This window comes from Pogoniulus pusillus, chromosome 26 (assembly GCF_015220805.1).
Source record: "Pogoniulus pusillus isolate bPogPus1 chromosome 26, bPogPus1.pri, whole genome shotgun sequence".
NCBI classification, from domain to species: domain Eukaryota; kingdom Metazoa; phylum Chordata; class Aves; order Piciformes; family Lybiidae; genus Pogoniulus; species Pogoniulus pusillus.
In genome coordinates, this window is record NC_087289.1 from 5640611 (window position 1) to 5659762 (window position 19152).

The following is a 19152-nucleotide window of genomic DNA, read 5'->3' on the forward strand; positions in this document are numbered from 1 at the left end:
ATGGGTTTCAAGACTGAGCTGCAAAGCTCTCTAGCATTCAAAGGTGCTTTCCTTGACTTGTGCAGATGTCCAGCTGCTCTTTGGTGCACTTGGCACTTCTACCCTTCCAAGTGAAGGACCACCTGAGCCTCAAGCCCATGCCTTTTCACTTAGGTAGGGCAACATGTCCTCTCTTTTCCCCTCCTGTTTTTTCTTCAATCCATCCCTTTAGGTGCCATTGGGCCTGCAAGCCCGCAAGCTCTTCATAGAATCATAGAATCAACCAGGTTGGAAGAGACCTCCAAGATCATCCAGTCCAAACTAGCACCCAGCCCTATCCATTCAACTAGACCATGGCACCGAGTGCCTCATCCAGGCTTTTCTTGAAGACCTTCAGGGATGGTGCCTCCACCACCTCCCTGGGCAGCCCATTCCAATGCCAATCACTCTCTCTGTGAAGAACTTCCTCCTAATATCCAGCCTAGACCTACCTCGGCACAACTTGAGACTGTATCCCCTTGTTCTATTGCTGGTTGCCTGGGAGAAGAGACCAACCCCACCTGGCTACATCCTCCCTTCAGGTAGTTGTAGACAGCAATGAGGTCCCCCCTGAGCCTCCTCTTCTCCAGGCTAAACAACCCCAGCTCCCTCAGTCTCTCCTCATAGGGCTTGTGTTCCTCACTCAGAGCCCCCAAGCTCCACACTAGGGACTGGAAATGAAGTGTGATGATTTCTCTGGTTTATTGGTGCTGCTGAAAGAGAGGCAGATAAACCCCATGCCCTGTTTGCTTACATTAAAACAAGGATCAGACCAGGACCGAGCTGCAGGAGCAGAGAACCCCACCTCGACGCCAGGCGCGCACGCCTTTCTGCCGTAGAGTTTGCACATAAAGCCGAAACAATGGAGGGAAATATCTTTTATCCTTGTTTTCCTTCTTCTTTTAAAGCGAGGCAACGTGAGCTGTGCAATTTAGCAGGCCACGGAGCGCGCAATCCTTTCCAGCATATTACCCAGCGTGACAGGTTTATTACACAGCCCTTCCCGCGGTGAGGAGAAGGAGCCACGCTCCCATAAAGAAGATGGGCTTGCTCGCGCCGCGCGGACGGGGTTTGTTCTGTGGCTTTATGGCACATTTGAAGCCCGGAGAGCGTCTGGCTCATCCAAATGACAAGTGCACTGTTTTGGCCCCCGCTTCAGAAAGTAATTAGTGCCTGTTCTCGCTCGTTGGAATTAAAGCAGAAGGATCAATATAATGATTGTGTATTTTATGTGGTGGAAAAAAACCACTTATTAGAGTGACTGGTTCTGTGCTGTGTTATTACCCCTCTCTTCTGTGTCATATTTTGATAGATTTGCCTTAATTTCAGTTGTAATTTTCTTGGGTTGGGAGAGTTATCTCTCTGGCTGTAATGTGCCATTTGCCCTAATGGCAGTATATATATATATATATATATATATATAAAAAAAAGCCTCTGTGTACTGTAAAGCCATCTGAGGTGAGGAAGGGGACATGGAAAGCCACCATGGGGCATAGGTTCTCATCATGTGATATTTGTAACCAGCTGGGAGGGGAACAAATGTCCCGCTCCTTTGGAAACCCGGGTTGCACACTTTGTCCAGAGCAGAGTGCTTGTTTGACAGCAGAGCTCTTGGACAAATGTGTACTGAGGTTTGCACTGGAGCAGATGGAAACTTTCTGTAAGCATAACGGAGCAGCAGCTTTATCCACACATGTGCAGAATGCTTCATCAAAGACTATTAGCATGTAGGGGACAGTTTCCTCCGTTTATGATTTGCTTCTAGATCGTTGGATTTTCTGCACTCAGCTCCTGGTTTAGGGACCTCTGCTTAGGTAGGAGGGGAGGGGCAAACTGAGAATGTTTAGGTCCTGGAAGAGCCTGGAAAATGGTTGGAAAGGCAATCTATGGACATGTCTGTCTGTGCAGCACCTCGCAGGAAGGCAGGAAGGAGTTCTTCACACCTGTTTTCACAGGGCACGTGTTTTCCCAGGCAGACGTGTGTGTCCTCTTTTGAGGAGAGCAGTGTGCTGGGCTTCCAAGGAGCTGTCTTCTGTGGAATTGTCTGGGATCTGGTGGGAATCTGTTTTCTATTTTGGGTGTTAGGGGTGAATCATCTTTTTTCAGTGATGAGGAGAGGAAGAAGGGTCTCAAGGGAACTAGCCATGTGCAGAGCTAGAGCTGCCTGTGTGGAGAGCTGGGCTTTTCTTAGCCCTGTTAGATGTATTTTCTTACCTCTGCAAAAACCTAGTAATATAAAATGCTTCCCTAAAATGAGATGCACAAAACATCCCAGGGTACTGTCTGGATAGTGTTTTGCATCTCCAGCAGATGTAAGTCATGTTGTGGTCTGAATTCCTTCAAAGTCCTCTGCCAAAACTGATGGAGAAGTGAATATGTGAAGGAGCACGTCTGAGGGCTTCGCAGCCGCTCTGCAGGGACAGTCACAACATGACAGTAAGAATTATACACTTTACAAAAGCAGCATTTTCTTTCTTTCTACAGGCAGTTGGCCAAAAGTCTTGGGCAGGCTGGAGAGATTGAGCCAGAAACAGAAGGGATCCTGACAGAATATGGTGTGGATTTCTCAGACTTCCCTCCCGAAGCCCTGGAATGCCTTCCCCAGAGCCTGCCCTGGGTTATCTCACCAGGAGAGCTGGCCAAAAGAAGAGATTTAAGGTAATGACAGAAATTGTGGTCTGATGCTCCTTCTGAGGTGGGAGCAGGGTTGTGCAACTTTGTTTCAGCTTCACCACACTTTGAAAAGGTGATGACTTTATTACATATACAGTATTGTATGTTACCTGTGCTAGCATGCACAGAAACTGCTTTTGAAAGTACACCTGAAAGCAGAGGAATTGAAGAAGCATTTTATGGAGCAAAGAGACTTTTTCTCTCAGAAGAGCTATTGCAAACTGAAAATGGGGTGTTTGGCACCTAATCTGAAAGCTTTATGTCTTTGTCTGGAATGTATTACGTATTTTAGTGGTAGTTTTATAGCAGAGATTTTCTGAATGCCTGGCAGATCAAATGATCTTGGACACTGTTACTTTGAGACTTAAGCACAGGTAGAGACTGTCCTGCATTTTCCTGTCTAGTCTCAACATTCTTCTCTGTTTTGAAGCACTGATGTCTTGTGGAGTTTATGACGGCTCCTGATCAGATTAGCAGCTGGCAAACGCAGTCTCTCGCTGCAGCCTGGCAACTCTGTGTTGCCCACCTACCTCACATTTAGCCATCACTGCAACTTAGTGGTGTTCCCACTAGCCTGGGAGCTCCACAGTCTGTTGAGAGGTAGACACTCCCTCATTGCTGGACTAGCGGATTTGCTGTGCTTTAAAGTGTCAGATTTCAGAGACATATATCATAGAAAATATTTGAAAGCAAAAGCAAAGGTTTAGAACCTTACTTTGGAATAAAGAAAGGTGCAAAAAAGCAAAACAAGAGCATTATGAAGATGATATGATGTGTTCTGCTCCCACGCTTGCTTATGCTAGAGCATCGTGTCTCCATCAGCAGACTTGTTGCTATCTCGCATGTTGCTGAGGTGAAACAACCTCCTGAGTCTGATTCCTCAAGACACTGCTCTGGTACACACACCTGCATATGTGTAGTTGTTTGTGTTAATGGCATGGTCATCAGCAATTTGAGCAGATAAGCTGATAAATGGCAGCCACTTGTATCTGAACCTGAACTCCACATGTTACTTGGGACCTAGTCTTGCGTTGTAGCCTATAACTTCCTTGCTTTGGCTTTACTGGATTTCCATTGCAATAAAATGGAATCTTTCATAGGAAAAGCACACTCCTGACTGACTCTTGAGTGTAGCATTCAGGTACCAGATCCAGACTAGGCTTCAAAAAACGACCCAACAAACCCCAAATCACCCTAAACAAAAAACCCCAAAATAACCACAAAACCCCCAAACCAACAACAATGAAAATCCAAATCCCCAAAAGAACGCTGAATGCTGCAGTTTAGAAGTAACTGGAAAGTGCTTATCTTTTATATTCTTGACTATGTTTTAGCAGTATTCTCTGTTTCTCCTGACCAAGTTCTTTCAGGCAAATAAAGAGCTTGACTTGCCTCTAGTCAGACAATCAATTTTGGGAACAAATTCCAAGTGCATTTTTGACTTTTATTGCTGAATTATTACACTGAGACGTATCAAGGTGATAACAGTTTCACAGTTAAGCCATTTAAATCCCTCTCTGCCCCTTCCTGACCACAGTGCACACTACAAAGTAGATTTCCTTTTGATCCTCTCAAATATAAACATTTAACAGTCAAAGTTTTTAAGGCAATTACTTGAGCTTAATTTACTAATCCTTTTAATGTCAACTGCCACACAGCTAACTGGTCTGTGGTCCAAACACATACAGAGATAGCATGAGACTTCTAGTTATGGAAAGTAAAATGCAGATTAGTCCTCTCTTTTGCTTTGTCACAGTGAGAGGTTTGCCTGCCTAGAAAGGGATGAGTTTAATTAGTAAATGTGGCATGAATCATAGCTGACTGGAGTCCTGCAGTTGTAAACCTGTCTGCCATCTCTTCTGCTCTCAACCATCTGACTTGGAGAGCCTGTTTTTAACACGTCCCAAGTTAGTTCAGCTTTGACTTGGTGTTACATAGTAGCTTGTATACTGTCAGGAACAGTATTGTACAAGTAGCTGTACACATGCCCAGGCTGGCATGCAGAGAAAGACACCCGAGTGTGTATCTGCTCTTGAGTTCCTTTTTTTATCTGGAGAGCTCATGCTGTGTGCATCTTCCTCTGCAGGTGCTCATCCTTGCTGTAATTTGTGCATGTTGGTCTGTTAGGCTCCCCAGACTACTGTGCAGCACTCCCAGAGTGTAAGACAAGATAAACTACAGTGAAATAATGACTTAGCTTTTCTCCTGAAGCAGACATGTTAATACTCCTAAATACTAATTCAGTTTACGCATTGCTCACTTGACTAAACACTTACTTGAGAGTGGCTTAAAACGATTCCATCTCTAGTAAGTCCTCACCAGTTCTGCAACAGTGCTGTAACTTTTCTAGTGTCATGCATTAAACTTTGGAGGATTTGAAACTGAAACCCAAGCAATGTCTTGGGTTTTCAGGTGTTTATAGAATCATTATGGCTGGAAAAGACCTTTAAGATCATCAAGTCCAGCCATAACCCAACTACCACGACTGCTAAGCTATATCCTGAAGCACCACATCTACATGCTTCTTGAATACCTCCAGGGATGGTGACTCCCTGGGCAGCCTAGGCCAGGTTTTCCCTAATGTCCAGTCTAAACCTCCCCTGGCACAACTTAAACCCATTTCTTCTCATGCTACTTGAGAGAAGAGACCAACACCAGCCTCACTACAACCTCCTTCAAGGAAGTTAGAGAACAATAAGATCTCTCCTTAGCCTTCTCTTCTCCAGCCTAAACAACCCCAGCTCACTCTGCACTCCAGACCCTTCAGCATCCTTGTTGTTCTACTCTGGACACTCTCCAGGACCATGAAGTCTTCAATACTACAGCACCCAGAATTACCTCTTCCTGGGATAACACTTCCATGTTTCCTTTCATGATGGGAAACAAATTGCCTTTCCTTCTCATAAAGCAACTTCTGTGTTCTGCTAAGCATTGTCCCAGGTGTGGCTGGATCTGTTTGCACATCAGCTTATAGAGCATGGAGGCAGAGTCTATCATAGAATCACAGAATTTCTTAGATTGGAAAAGACCTTCAAGGTCATCAAGTCCAATCATAAGTTTCACACTGACAAGTCCTTGACTAAACCAAATCTCTCAGCACAACATCTCATTGCTATGAATCGCTATGGTTGGAAAGGACTGCCAGGATCATCCAGTTCAACCCTCATTCCAGCATCCTTAATCACTAGACCATAGCCTCAAGCACCAGACAATGTGTTTCACCAAGTTTCTGAGGCTGGACAAGAGAAGGAAAGGATATTTTGTCTATGTCATCTTTCAGGAAGATCAAGGAATGTATTTACAGGTCTTTTACAGGAAGCCTGTTCTTGCCATGCATAGTCTGGTTGGATAGCAGCTGTGATCTCACCTACATAGCCTGTGCAGAATCTCTTCCAAGAGATCTTTTTCTCTCATTTCTCCAGTAATGGCTCACAGAGAAATGTTTACATAATATTTTAATATTACTTAAGGCAGCAAAGATCCAAACCTTGTGGATGGCTTTGAAATCTTTTAGCTAGTTGTGCTAGTTTAGTTCTCTACCACTAGTGCACAGTTTTGCCATGAACCTCTGCTCTTTACTTGAATGGATTTATCTATCTGTAAAATGAGGCAAGCATTTCACAGGCGCTCCCAGCTCACTTGTCTGTAAAGAGCACCAAAACCTTGTAAAGAAAAGCCCTGGGCAAACATTAGGTGTTGCCCTGGTATGCTGCAGTCAACTTTATAGAGCATAAAGTTTCATAAAGTGTCAGTGTAGTCTGGTTGAGGAAACTTCCCTTCCAGAGGCTTCAAATGTGATAGATCATAGAATCAACCAGGTTGGAAGAGACCTCCAAGATCATCCAGCCCAACCTAGCCCTGTCATATCAACCGGACCGTGGCACCAAGTGCCTCATCCAGGCTTTTCTTGAACACCTCCAGGGACAGTGACTCCACCACCTCCCTGGGCAGCCCATTCCAATGCCAATCACTCTCTCTGTGAAGAACTTCCTCCTAACATCCAGCCTAGACCTCCCCTGGCACAACTTGAGACTGTGTCCCCTTGTTCTGTCCCTGGTTGCCTGGGAGAAGAGACTTACCCCCACCTGGCTACATCCTCCGTTCAGGTAGTTGTAGAAAGCAATGAGGTCTGCCCTGAGCCTCCTCTTCTCCAGGCTAAAACAGATAGGACCAGAGTTTTCATTTTATTACTCAGGTTGGCTGGAGTTGGTTTGGTGTTCTTTGTCTTTTTTTTTTCAGTTGAAGTTTGAGAAGTGTTTGGTTTCTGCTTCTAGAGAAACACTGGCGGATTAGTGTCATGGAGACAAATTTTGATGGGTGCAAAGTTTCAGCCATTTTCCAGACTTTTCCAGTATTTCAACATGTAATTTTCATTTCCTTGTTTGCTTTGCTTTGCACTTAGTGTTTCAATGGTGCGGGACAAAATAACAGCCCCTGAGCAGAAGAGAGGTCAGGGCAAAGGAGGAAATGCAAATTTCATTGGTGGGTGCAGGAGACAGAGGCTGGAGGAGGAGGCCATTTGAAGAGGTGTAGCCAGGAATCTAAGAAACCCAAAAGCTATTTCTAAGACTCATTCCAAATGTTTCTAATTTCATTCATATCTTTTTGTTTCCTTTACTGCTTAACTGGGACAAGAAACTAAAGCCAGGAAAGTCCGATCATAGTGGGAAACAAAAACTGAAATATTGGAGAGAGAAAAAAGGCTGTTCTCTGCAAAGCAGCTCTGCCTTTTGCTTGTCTCCCATTGTCAGTGTTACTGTGGAAAATGTCTAACATCACTCTTTTGGAAAGTGCTAGAGCCTGTTCAAGGGGAGATGGTTTATGTAGTCTAACATGGAAGAACTTGAGGATATCTATTTCTTTACCATTTGCCTAATAATAAAAGCGAGCCTGTTGACCTCCGCTGGACTGTTACAAATGTGAAACTTGGCACTCAAAATTGCTTGCTCTAAATTTTCCAGTTGCTTTCTCTTTTTTCCATTTGATGTCATCCTGCCAACTAGTGATTTTATTATTATAAACAGGACATTGTATTCACTTTTAAGAAGAAATATGAAGCTGAAGGTAAAATTACAAACTGCAGTTTCTCAGCTGGCAAAACACAAAACAATGAGCTAAAAATACTGAGCAGAGAAAGGGTGCTGTGGCAAGAAACCCTGAAATATCTGCAAGATGGATGTGGGCTGAGGAGCTGAAACTGCCTGACTTCAGCTGAGCAGCTCTGCACTCCTGAGAATCACTGAATGGTTGAGGTTGGAAGGCACCTCTGGAGGTCATCTGCTCCAACCCCTTTGCTCTAAGCAGGGTCAGCTAAAGCAGGCTCGCAGTGCTGTGTTCATTTGGGGTTTGGATATCTCCAAAGATGGAGATTCCACCACTCCTCTGAGGACCACGTTCAGTTGCTCCTACAGTAAAAAGTGAGTGGGTTTTACCTTTAAATGGAATCTCTTGTACTTTGTGCCTGTTGCCTCTTGTCCTGTTGAATACCACTGGGAGGAAGTTGGCTGTGTCTTCTTTTACTCCCTACTATCAGGTGTATTTTCATCTTGATAAGATCTCCCTTCCTGAGCCTTGTTGAAGCTGAACAGTGCCAGCTCTCAGCCTCTCCTTGTAGGTCAGATGCTCCAGTTTCTTTGTCATCATTGAAACCCTTAGGAAACTGGCATTAGTATGTTGACGACTTCCTGATGCTGGGGAGCCCAGAATTGAACACAGCACACAAGCTGTGGTCTCACAAGTGCCAAGTAGAGGAGAAGGATTGAAGAGATGCATTTCTCAAGCTGCTGGCAGCACTTTTCCTAATGCAGCCCAGGAGGCTGTTGGCTGCCTTTGCTACAATGGCATGTCATTGGTTCATGTTCAGCTTGTCCATCAGGACCCCAGGTTCTTTTCTGCCAAGCTGCTTTCCAAATGGTCGGTTCCCAGCCTGTACTGGTGCATAAGATTATTCTTCCCCATGTGCAGGCCTTTGCTTTTTCCTTTGAGCTTTGTGACATTCCCATCAGCCTGTTTCTCTGTTGAGGTCCCTCTGAATGGCAGCAAAACTGACTGTTCCTTTCATGAAGCTAAAAGGCCTGGAGGATGTCAGACCAGGGGACAGCAGGGATCCCACTGCATAGGCAGGAGACTATTAATGCTCACTTAATTCCCTTGCAGGGCAGAGTTAATGAACTACTTCTCTTGCAGGCAAAGAGCTCTAATGCAGCAAAGCTTTCCCTTAAAACTTGTATCGTGGTATTTCAGCATTTGACCCCAAACTGACCTAAAGCTATCCAAGTTATTGAAGGCTAAATTATAGTTTTGGCTGCCCATTCAGAAATGCAGCATCCTTCCCTTTGTTGATAAGAGGAGGAGAGGCTCTGCTTGTGTCTCTGTGCCCACCGTGGAGGGAAGCTCCGTTTCACTCTGTATCTGGGAAGCACTGGCAGCAGGGCACTGCCTGCTCTGCAGTTCTGCCTGCTATTTCTTTCTTTCTTGGGGAGCCTCACAGCTGGTAACAGGGATTAACAGTGCTTATAGTAAAGGTTTGACAGCATGCTCTCTGCTGTAGATGCCTGAGGAGATTATTGGCAGTTAAAATTAGAGGTGACAGTAAAAATGGTAGCCTTGAGCTGTGCAAGGAGTGTTGGAGTCAGCCTCTGAAACAGATGTCTTTTCGAGGCAGGTGGATGACTTGAGTTAGAAATGAGTTCAAGTCAGATAAAACATCATTAAACAACTTGTTCCCTGGAGATTTTCCACTACAAAAAGCTAGTGTTAAGTAGAGCAAGACTTACTCAGCTATAATAGGATATATAAAAAAAGCTCTGGTTTCTGATGGAAACTGAGCAATGACACTTGTTTAGCAAGTGTATAAGCAACATTGCTACAGATATGACTTCTCTTGGCGTGGAGTGGAGACACAAAGAGGGCCAGATTATCATCTCAGCCCTCTCACTGAGCTGTTCTGTGTCTAATTTAATCTTCTCCATAGGAAGATACAAGGCACACAAGGGATTGCTCAGTGGTCTCTAAGGATATTGCATCTAGTCCCTCTCTAACAGGATTGATTCCAGAGGGTGCTGATAATGTCTGTACCTGCTCTAGATACTTCTGTTGTCCAGGCAGTCCGGGAAATGGTAGCCTTCATGCATCAGGAAGGAAGGCTGACATCAGCTCCATCTTCACCCATTAGCTAAGTAAGTAAAATTCTGAATAGATGCGGTGCTGCTGTCAGAGATCACTCTCCTTGCTTCTGGTTGGCTTCTTTGGTCCTCTCTGTTTGCATAGCATTTTCTACTCCACTGTAGTTACAGCAGTTGTGGTGACACTGTTTTGTACAGAATGATGCATGGTCTTTGCTTTCAGATGCTGCTGCTACCAGTGGCTGGTATACACAGACACACTGGCAGCTTGGTGGGTAGGAAGGCAGATAGGGTCATTGGAAGTGCAGTGTCAAGCAGAACCAGTGGTGTGTAGTTGGACAGGATATTTGAGTTCTGATCTTGTAGGCCATCAAAACTAAGCTTGCTTTGTTAAGAATCTCTTCATTTGTGGGAAGCAGTAATAACTTCTGCAACTAGATTGTTACAGAAACAGTTTTATCCCTGTCTGGCTGCTGATTTTGTGGAGAGAAACATAGAAAGCAACAGAGGGAGATTAAGATGCAATCATACTCTTTTGAAAACCTGTGCATTTCTTGCTAGATTTTGCTGGATCACAAGGTAGCCTTCTGATGAGTGCCCTGGGCTGTCATGTTTATGTGTGTTAGGGGGCCCAGTTCAGGTGTGCTGAATACTGCCTCTATCCTTGACATCACCGTGCTTTGCTGGTGCTCTTCTCTTGCCACAGGCCACATAGCACAGGTGTAGATAGTACATGAAAGATGCAAGTGCTGGTGTCAGTTCAGGTGTCTGTCTTCAATGCTGTGGATGCAGAAACCCAAAACTTACTCAGTAACTGAGGCAGTATATCCCCACGGTGGTATTTCGGGGCTGATCACCAGGACAAGCTGTCATTAGGAGGAACAACATCTTCCTCATAGCTCTATTCTGATGGAGCCACTAGCCTAGATTATCCTGCTCTGGCAGGAGAGTTGGACTTGATGATCTCTGGATGTCCCTTCCAACCTCTAATATTCTGTGGTTCTGGATGAAGCATACTTCGACCCATTATCTGCCCTGAAGTTTTGGGCTGGTTGGGTCATTGTTCCCAAGTTATTCTCAGATCCTCACTCTGTAAGGAGAAAATAAAAATGCAGATGACATGCATGCAGGTGTATGAGGCAAGGTTGTACTGGAGCTGTCACTGGAATGAGGGCAATCTGGAAAAGACTGAAGAAAACCCTATTCTTGGAGGCAAAGGATTGATTTACAAGGGAGTGTTCAATACGCCAATGCTGAAAGGTTTTGAAAGATACAGTGGTTGGTAGCTAATATATGTGGACCAAAGTGAAAAAAATGAGAATCATTTAAAGTGGTAGGAAGATACAAAGAGATATTAGGGGAACAAGTAAGGTAAAACAAAGAGGAAACCTTTCCTGTCCAACCTGAAATAGACTGTAGCTTAGACTGCTAAAGAAGGTATGGGAAACTCCAGTGCTAAAGGTGCTTAATACTTTACTGGAGAAAGTCCTTGGAAATGTATTGTCATGAAGAGTCCAGCTCTGACCTATGGGGGGGGGGATGACCTAATGTCTCTTCCATTTCTAGCTCTGTGCCTCTCTGATTAAAGCAGTTTATAGAAGGCAAGTGCATTTTCAATTACACCTCACCTTCTTGCGTGGGATTGTGGTGGTGCAAAGACTTCATTATACTTCCAGCACAATTACAGTGTGGCTTGTAGGAAATACTGCTGGTGCCTGGTGTCTCACAGACTCTGATCTCATTTATGTATGTGTTGGCTTTTCAAGCTCTTTAGCTATGTTGAAGACTGCAGTGCTTTTTTTTCTCTCTTCTTCCTTACTTGGAGGCCATAAATGGATAGAAGGAATCATTGATTCTGGTTTGCCAATCCAATGAGCTGCTTTTGGTGAAACTGTGAAGGTTTATAGTTATAGATGTGTAATACATTGGGGTTCACTGTCAGCCACTCTCCTGCACCAAGGTCTGATTTCTGAACCAAACCAGGACATCAGCTAAAATATAAATACCACTTCTCTTTTTCATTTCTCTGTGACTTGAAGTAGAAAGTTGGGCTTTCAGTGCATTTAATGCCATGATGGATTTTTATGGGGCTTCTAAAAATGAATGCTTGGAAGGGACAGTTTTTACTACCAATTCTTTCATCATTTGTTTTAAAATTTAGGCACTGTGCAAAAAAAGGTTTTGTGGTGTGTCAAGTGTCTTTGTCAGTGTGTTACAGGGAATTCAGAGTGCCTTCAGAGATTTGTCAGGGTTATTCTATTGCTTGCCTATTTTAAATATATATATGTATATATTCCTTTTAAGAATCTGTCTTGGAAGGAGCCACTCTGGGGCTTTAACTAAAATTTGCCAGCATCAAGTGTGACAAATGTGGTAGATGCTCCATGTAACAGATGTCTTTAGGAATTGGATGTTGAAGTCTCTGAAATGTTCAAGCAGTGATTGTTCTCTGAATGGTCTCTTTCTCAGAGTACTTCATTCCCATTTGAGTGATGAACATCAGTGGAATTGGTCCCATGCTTATGGGCACTTTATAACAAACCTGTGTCGACACCGTGGTTGAGCTGGGTTTGCTTGTGGTTGAAGAGCGAGATTGATTCTTGCTGTTGCCATAACAATCAGACTGTTGTGTGAAAAAACGTTAGTAGCATTCTCTGGAGTGAGTTTACAGCTCTAGGATGCCTGTTTCCAAACTAAAACAACTGTTTCCAGCTCTGAGAAATGATGTCTGGTTTAACTTTTGCAAGATGAAGCTCAGATGGGTCTTCAAAATGACCCAAAGAGCTTAAAGGTTCTAAAAGTGCCTTTGCTATGCTTAATTTTAAAATGTCAACTTGGAGCTGGAGTTAATAAGGGTAAACTGGGAGGCTGAGCTTTCACTCCCACCAGGCTATTGTATCTACTCACAAAGTGGAGAGAACAGGACAATCTAAGGAGTCCCTAGAAGAATGTAAATGCGCTGCGAGTGTCTAGACATGCAGTCACTTGTACTGTAAATGCCTTAGCACGTACATAGTCAAGTTTAAAGAAGTTTTGCACTGCCTAAACTTCAGCAAAGGAAGTGATGGTTGTTCCTGACCCACCTCCAGCTGCAGCAAGCTGGGCTTTGGCTAATACTTCTGCAAAAGTTTTAGCATAGGGCTTTAGGAGGATGATGAGAGGGACTGTGGGCACCAAGCACGGGGCTGGGCAGGGTGATCAGCAAGTGGGTAGCCACAGAGCTGCTTGATTCTTCAGTTGTGCAGTGTTTGTGTGCTGGGAATTCACAAGCAGCAGGTTTTCCAGGCTAGTGAGTGCTGTGGCTGCTGGTGCATGTGTTCTTCTCTTCTGTAGCTCTGTATGTCTTAGCTTTTGTGAATCACCAGTTAACAGTGTGAGAGACTGCTTCAGTCTGAAAGCTGACTGGGAGAGAGAGTCAGGATGGGGAGGTAAGTTAGTTAAGTTCAGACACCTGGGTGGTAGGTTTGACTGGATGATCTTGGAGGTCTCTTCCAACCTGGTTGATTCTATGATTCTAAGGAAATGTGGCTGATCTCTTCTCCCTGGTATCCAGTGATAGGATGCATGGGAATAGTTGAAAGCTGCATCAAAGGAGCATTAAGAAGCATTTCTTTACTGTGATGGTGGTCAAACACTGGATTAAGCTTCCTAGAGAGGTTGGTTGATGCCTCAAGCCAGTCAGTGTTTGAGATAGTTGGACAAATGCCCTTAGTAACATGATCACAGGATGTTAGGGGTTGGAAGGGACCCAAGGAGATCATCGAGTCCAACTCCCCTGCCAGAGCAGGACCACACAATCTAGCACAGATCACAGAGGAACACATCCAGACAGGCCTTGAAAGTCTCTAGAGAAGGAGACTTCGCAGCCTCTCTGGGGAGCCTGTGCTAGTGCTCTGTGACCCAGTTGGTGGTGGCTGCAGCCAGGGTCAGGAGGGGTGATGGATCTGTGGCATGCAGGAGTATGGACAGTCAGGCTGCTGAGCTGACTTCTGTTTGTGGTGCCAGGGATGTCTTTCCTTCATCCTCCCTTTCCCCCTCTTTCTTTAGTAGTTGGTTCATACTTCTGCCTTAGAACTCTGCCTCCTGCAAATGATTGTTTCAGCTGGTGAGGACAACATTTTGCTTCAGCAAGGTTTTTCTGATGCTCCAGTGGGTACATGCAGTTCTCTGAACGGTTATTTCATGGTTGTTGGCATTCGTTAGAGTGGCGAAAATCAGGCGCCGTGTTCTCTGCTGGCAAGTTGACTCATCTGTGTGCTGCTGGCTGGAAAGGCTGTCCACTTGTGTTAGGAGGATCTACGTGGCTGCAGAGTGCTGCTTTGTCTATTTGTGCAAACTGTTGGGTTTTTTTTCCCCTTGAGTGGCACCAAGCTACTTTTGCAGCAGATCTCACCCAAACTTTGCCCACCACCTGGCCGTGCCAGGAACCTTGTCTCTAACAAAGCTTGAACCTGTGGCTTACAAATGCAGTGCTTCATCTTGATCCAAGTAGCCTTCCACTTGAGTAAAAATGGAGCTCTGACCACTGGCACTTGTAATTGATTTGTGTCGTAGGTGTTTATCTTTTATAGCTAAACTTTAGTGTGGGTTCTGAACAGTTTAAGTGGCAAAAATGGATGTGTAAAAGCAAACACCAACTGTACAGTGTTTTCTCTGCTGGTTCTTGCCAACACCTGTGCACAGATATATGTATTTGTACAAAGAAAAACAAACTGCTGTTCCAGTCCTCTGATCTGTGAACGTTTTAATTACCCTGGTGGTAATTCCTGCTCGCCAACAGACTACTTGTCTTACCTCTGCTGCTGCACTGGCCATTTATTTTGGGTCCCATTAAAGGTAAAAAGATGAACTGCACTGCACATATACTTGTCCACTTTAATTAGTCTTCCTTAAGCTGTGCAAAGAGAAACTGCACTTAATTAGCTTTCCTTAAATTAGGATTGATATACCAGCCTGCATATGTTGATGCTGCTGTTACTGTCCAATAAACTAAGTGCTCTTATCCTGCAGTTTTTTTCCCCCAGGTGGTTGATTTACTAGATGGTGGACAGAGACAGTATGTGAGCTTTGGCTTTAGCAGTGCTCTTGTCGCTGTCCTGGGGCTAGAGGTGACTGGGTCAGTGCTGCTGGGTGCTGCCTGGGACTAGCAGGGTCTGTCTTCACTGCTCTTCATTTCCAGTCCCACATGCTACACACTGCTTGACACTGCTGTAGTCCAGGGGCTTAGGCAAGAAGTTGCTGTAGGACAGTCTGGAACAAAGAGAGGCACTGAAGCAGGTTCTGGGAAGTTTTGAGTGCTTTAGTTTTTTTGTTCTCACTGGTGCCAGGCTCTGCTCTATTAAACATGATGATTTCTGTGTCAGATGCTCTAGTTTATCTCATCTTTGTGGCCCTACACTATGTCTGTGGTCTATCTTGGTATGTTTCCAGTGTTCCTGCTACAGGATGCGTGTATGCAGGGCTGCATATTCCGGGGACTGCCTAGTACAGCTTATGCAAAAGGCTATTCCTAAGCACCAAATTGATTTGCTAGATCTAATTACCTGCTTTGGAACTCTTACTTTCTGCAACTTTTAGAGCATTTCCTACTGGTCAGTCTGTGTGGCTTGTGCTTTCCTGACTTTTGTTTGTAGGTTCACCACTATCAGTGTGAGCTGCTTCGCTGATTCTCCAAAACTCTTGCAGGCATTGCCTTGCTTTGCTGCACAAAACCTCTGTTCCTAAGGAGGGAGAAAGGATTTTATTCTTCCATTGACAGAAATGCCATGCCAGAGCAAGTTCACCTCCACAAACCTGCATTAAACATAGATTTTGGACAAAGAGGCTCCTGTAAAAGGTGGAAGTTTCCAGACTGAATTGTTTGTTTTCACTCAGTGCTGTAGATTTCTTAAAGGTATATGTTTATCTTTAATCCTTTCTAGCATGAAGACCAGAAAATCTCTTAACTCTGTGTGCATCTCTGTCTCCTGAACTAATTTCCTTTAAGTTGTGTATGTTGGAAGAAGCTTGCTCAGAACATCTAATTACTTCTACGAAGTGTGTTTTGACAATTTCAAATGAATAAACCAGATTTTATTGGGTGTAATGACAATGAGAGGTGGCTCACTTGGGGCTTTCAAAGAAGGGAGAGAGGAGGATCATCAAGCTCCTTAACCTACATGGTTGCTTTGGTGGCCCTTCAGAAGCTGGAGACAGCTACTGGTTTTATTTACCTGTGGTCAGTGCAAATGTGCATGCACATAGCTGGGCTACCTGCTTGTGCAACATCTTTGTTAGCAGGTGCACAAAAAGTACTGTTGCCTTGAGGTTTAGTCATACAAACCACTGCAGGTTGGTTTTGTTCCTGGTTAGGGTCAGAAATGTGGGCTGGTCTCTTGGAGATGCCTTGTGCCACAGCCTTTGGGGTACTGTACAGTGGTCAGAGGAGGGACTTGAGCAGTTTATTCCTTTTCACATGGTGAACTTGCCACATAGCTAGGAGCAATGTTATTTCTTCACCCAGATGTTTTTTTGTCAGCTTCTTTCAAGGTCCTCCCTGGCATTTTGTTCAAGAGTGGCTGAAGTTAGGTGCCAAGGGAGGGGACAGAAGGCAGAGCAGCAGTCAGGCTCTGCTGCCCACACCCAAACTTTCCTCCCTTGGCTTTCCTTTGCCTTATGCCTGTTCTCTCTGGAAAAGAGGTGACTCTGCAGCATGCTGGAGATGCTGCTACTGGAGGCTGGGCTGGGCTGGAGGCAAAGCAGAAGGAGATAGCTGAGAGCATGCCTTCCTTGGAGACCTTGCCCTGGCATAGCACAAGTGTGGGGTGCTGCCCTCAGGCTCAGCTGTGCAGTCCCATCACTAAATGGATTCTTTTCATTCCTGCCTGCCAGCCCCAATTCCTGTAGTCATCTGAAACTTCTGCAGTCGTAAAAGCTGAAAATCAGAAATAAAATTCATCACACTTAATGATGCAATTTCTGCTGAGCAGAATTCACTTAGAAAACATCAGCAAGGTGTACTCCTGTGTGCCAGGATTTATCTCAGTGCTATGAACTTCAAGCTCTGCTTGCAGATCAGCTTCCCTTGTCCCATTCAGTACCTGGCCATAGGCTCTGCAGTACTTCGGCAGAGCCCTTATGCTAGGGAGTATCATTCTTTGTGTTACTTGCTCAGTGACTTTCTTACCTCACCTTGCAGTCTGTGCCCAGAATAAACTGCCTGTGACAAGCTACAAGCTCCAGTCCCTAGCAGTTTTAAAGGAGAAGCGGATCTGAGCCTGGTAGTAAAACAAATCTCAGCTGTGCGGCGCATGGAAATGCTGGTGAGAAATGCTAAATCAGGCCTTGTCTGGACACCTCTTCAGCTTTGCATCTGTGAGTTTAAGTCTCTCAGACAGCAAGCTGTGTCTGCGCCTGCTGTTTGCATGCTAAGAGGCTGCTCGGAGCCTGGCCAGCAGAGTCTGCATGAAGCACTGCCCAGGGAGGCTGGGGCTGCCCCACCAGCCCCGCAGGTTTGATCTCTCTGAACCGGGGCCACCACTGGCCTCTGCAGTACATATGACTGGCCAAATGCAGCTCAGCAAAGCTGCAGCCTCTGTTCAAATGTGTTCAGACTCCAGCACCTGCTTATTTATCCTCACTTCTTTCCAGGGCAGACTGTGAATATTCACTTCCTTGAAACCCATCAGTTAATTTTTGAACTACTTGGAGCTATAATTTGCAGTAGGTGACAGAAGCTTGTGGTTGCAGGCCCCAGCACCTGGGCTAAGCTGTCTCTATTCCCTTGACACTGGCACAGCTCACATTCTCTTTGAAGAAGCTCTTAAACCTTTTTCTTGCTCACTTGTCAGATAAAGCAAGCCATTACTGTCCGTTCAGTGCTGTTTGTTGTTCTGAATGAAGTAACTTAAAGGAAGCTTTACTAGATACGGGTTCAGGGGGGAGTCACAATGCCAGGATGCTATTGCCTTCATAGCCTCTGTGTTAGTGGGACTTGGTGTTGCAGTACCTGCAGGTCGCCACACATGCGTGCCCCCACACTAGGTGGCATATAGAATCATAGAATCAACCAGGTTGGAAGAGACCTCCAAGATCATCCAGCCCAACCTAGCACCCAGCCCTATCCAATCAACCAGACCATGGCACTAAGTGCCTCATCCAATCTTTTCTTGAACACCTCGAGGGACGGTGCCTCCACCACCTCCCTGGGCAGCCCATTCCAATGCCAATCACTCTCTCTGTGAAGAACTTCTTCCTAACATCCAGCCTATACCTACCCTGGCACAACTTGAGACTGTGTCCCCTTGTTCTATTGCTGGTTACCTGGGAGAAGAGACCAACCCCACCTGGCTACAATGTCCCTTCAGGTAGTTGTAGACAGTAATAAGATCACCCCTGAGCCTCCTCTTCTCCAGGCTAAACAGGCCCAGCTTCCTTAGCCTCTCCTCATAGGATTTGTGCTCCAGGCCCCTCACCAGCTTTGTTGCCCTTCTCTGGACACGTTCCAGCACCTCAACATCTTTCTTGAATTGAGGGGCCCAGAACTGGACACAGTACTCAAGGTGTGGTCTGACCAGTGCTGAGTACAGGGGAAGAATAACTTCCCTTGTCCTACTGGCCACACTGTTCCTGTTGCAGGCCAGGATGCCATTGGCTCTCTTGGCCACCTGGGCACACTGCTGGCTCATATAGGTGTCTAGGGAGCCATATGCCTGCAGGCACACAAAGCAAGTTGCACTGCACCTTGAAGTGGGATTCCATCCTTGAGTGGAATTTTAAGGAATATATGCTTATGGAAGCAAGGTGGTTTGCAAGCCTTTAAAAATGGATTGACTCCTGATGCTGGCTAGCAAGGCAGCAAACAGATCAAAGTCCTGGTGTGTTTGAAAAGATTTTATATCTCTGAGTGTCACAGTCTCTAATTTGTTTAGATGCGTGCGAAGGATCAGAAACTTAACGTGCATCTGGGGATTAAGGCAGCTTTGCTCTCCAATCTGAAAGCTAGCATATTCTCAAAGATTTTCAAAGTCTCAGGAGGCAGTGAAGTGCTTTACTGATTTTTTTGTCTCTTTGAAAATCTCTATTCAGCATGCCTGGTGGAATTATATAAATACATGCTGCCAGCTGTCTGACAGCAGCAGATACCACCCGGAGCATTTAAGTACCGAAGTGGTAGGCCTGCAAAGATAGAGGCATTGCTCTCACTTTGTGAGCACCCAGGCAGAAAGACTAAGAGTTGCTAATTCCATGTGACACAGGCTCCTTGCAAAAGTTTGCTGTAATTTTTCCACTCCCATCTCTTCTACCCTAGGAGTATATCAGGGGTTATGTTGTAAGAGAAAGAATATGTTTTGGTTAT

At 45.1% G+C, this 19152-nt stretch overlaps 1 protein-coding gene across 3 annotated transcripts in view; it reads left to right on the forward strand.

Moving 5' to 3' along the window:
* Positions 1 to 19152, forward strand: part of DIS3L2 (DIS3 like 3'-5' exoribonuclease 2) — a 206549-nt gene that overhangs the window by 86817 nt on the left and 100580 nt on the right. For all 3 annotated transcript variants that reach the window (XM_064165709.1, XM_064165710.1, XM_064165711.1), the window contains one exon: positions 2503 to 2676. In XM_064165709.1, coding sequence (XP_064021779.1) covers positions 2503 to 2676 — 174 coding nt within the window. The remainder of the gene's footprint in view (positions 1 to 2502; positions 2677 to 19152) is intronic.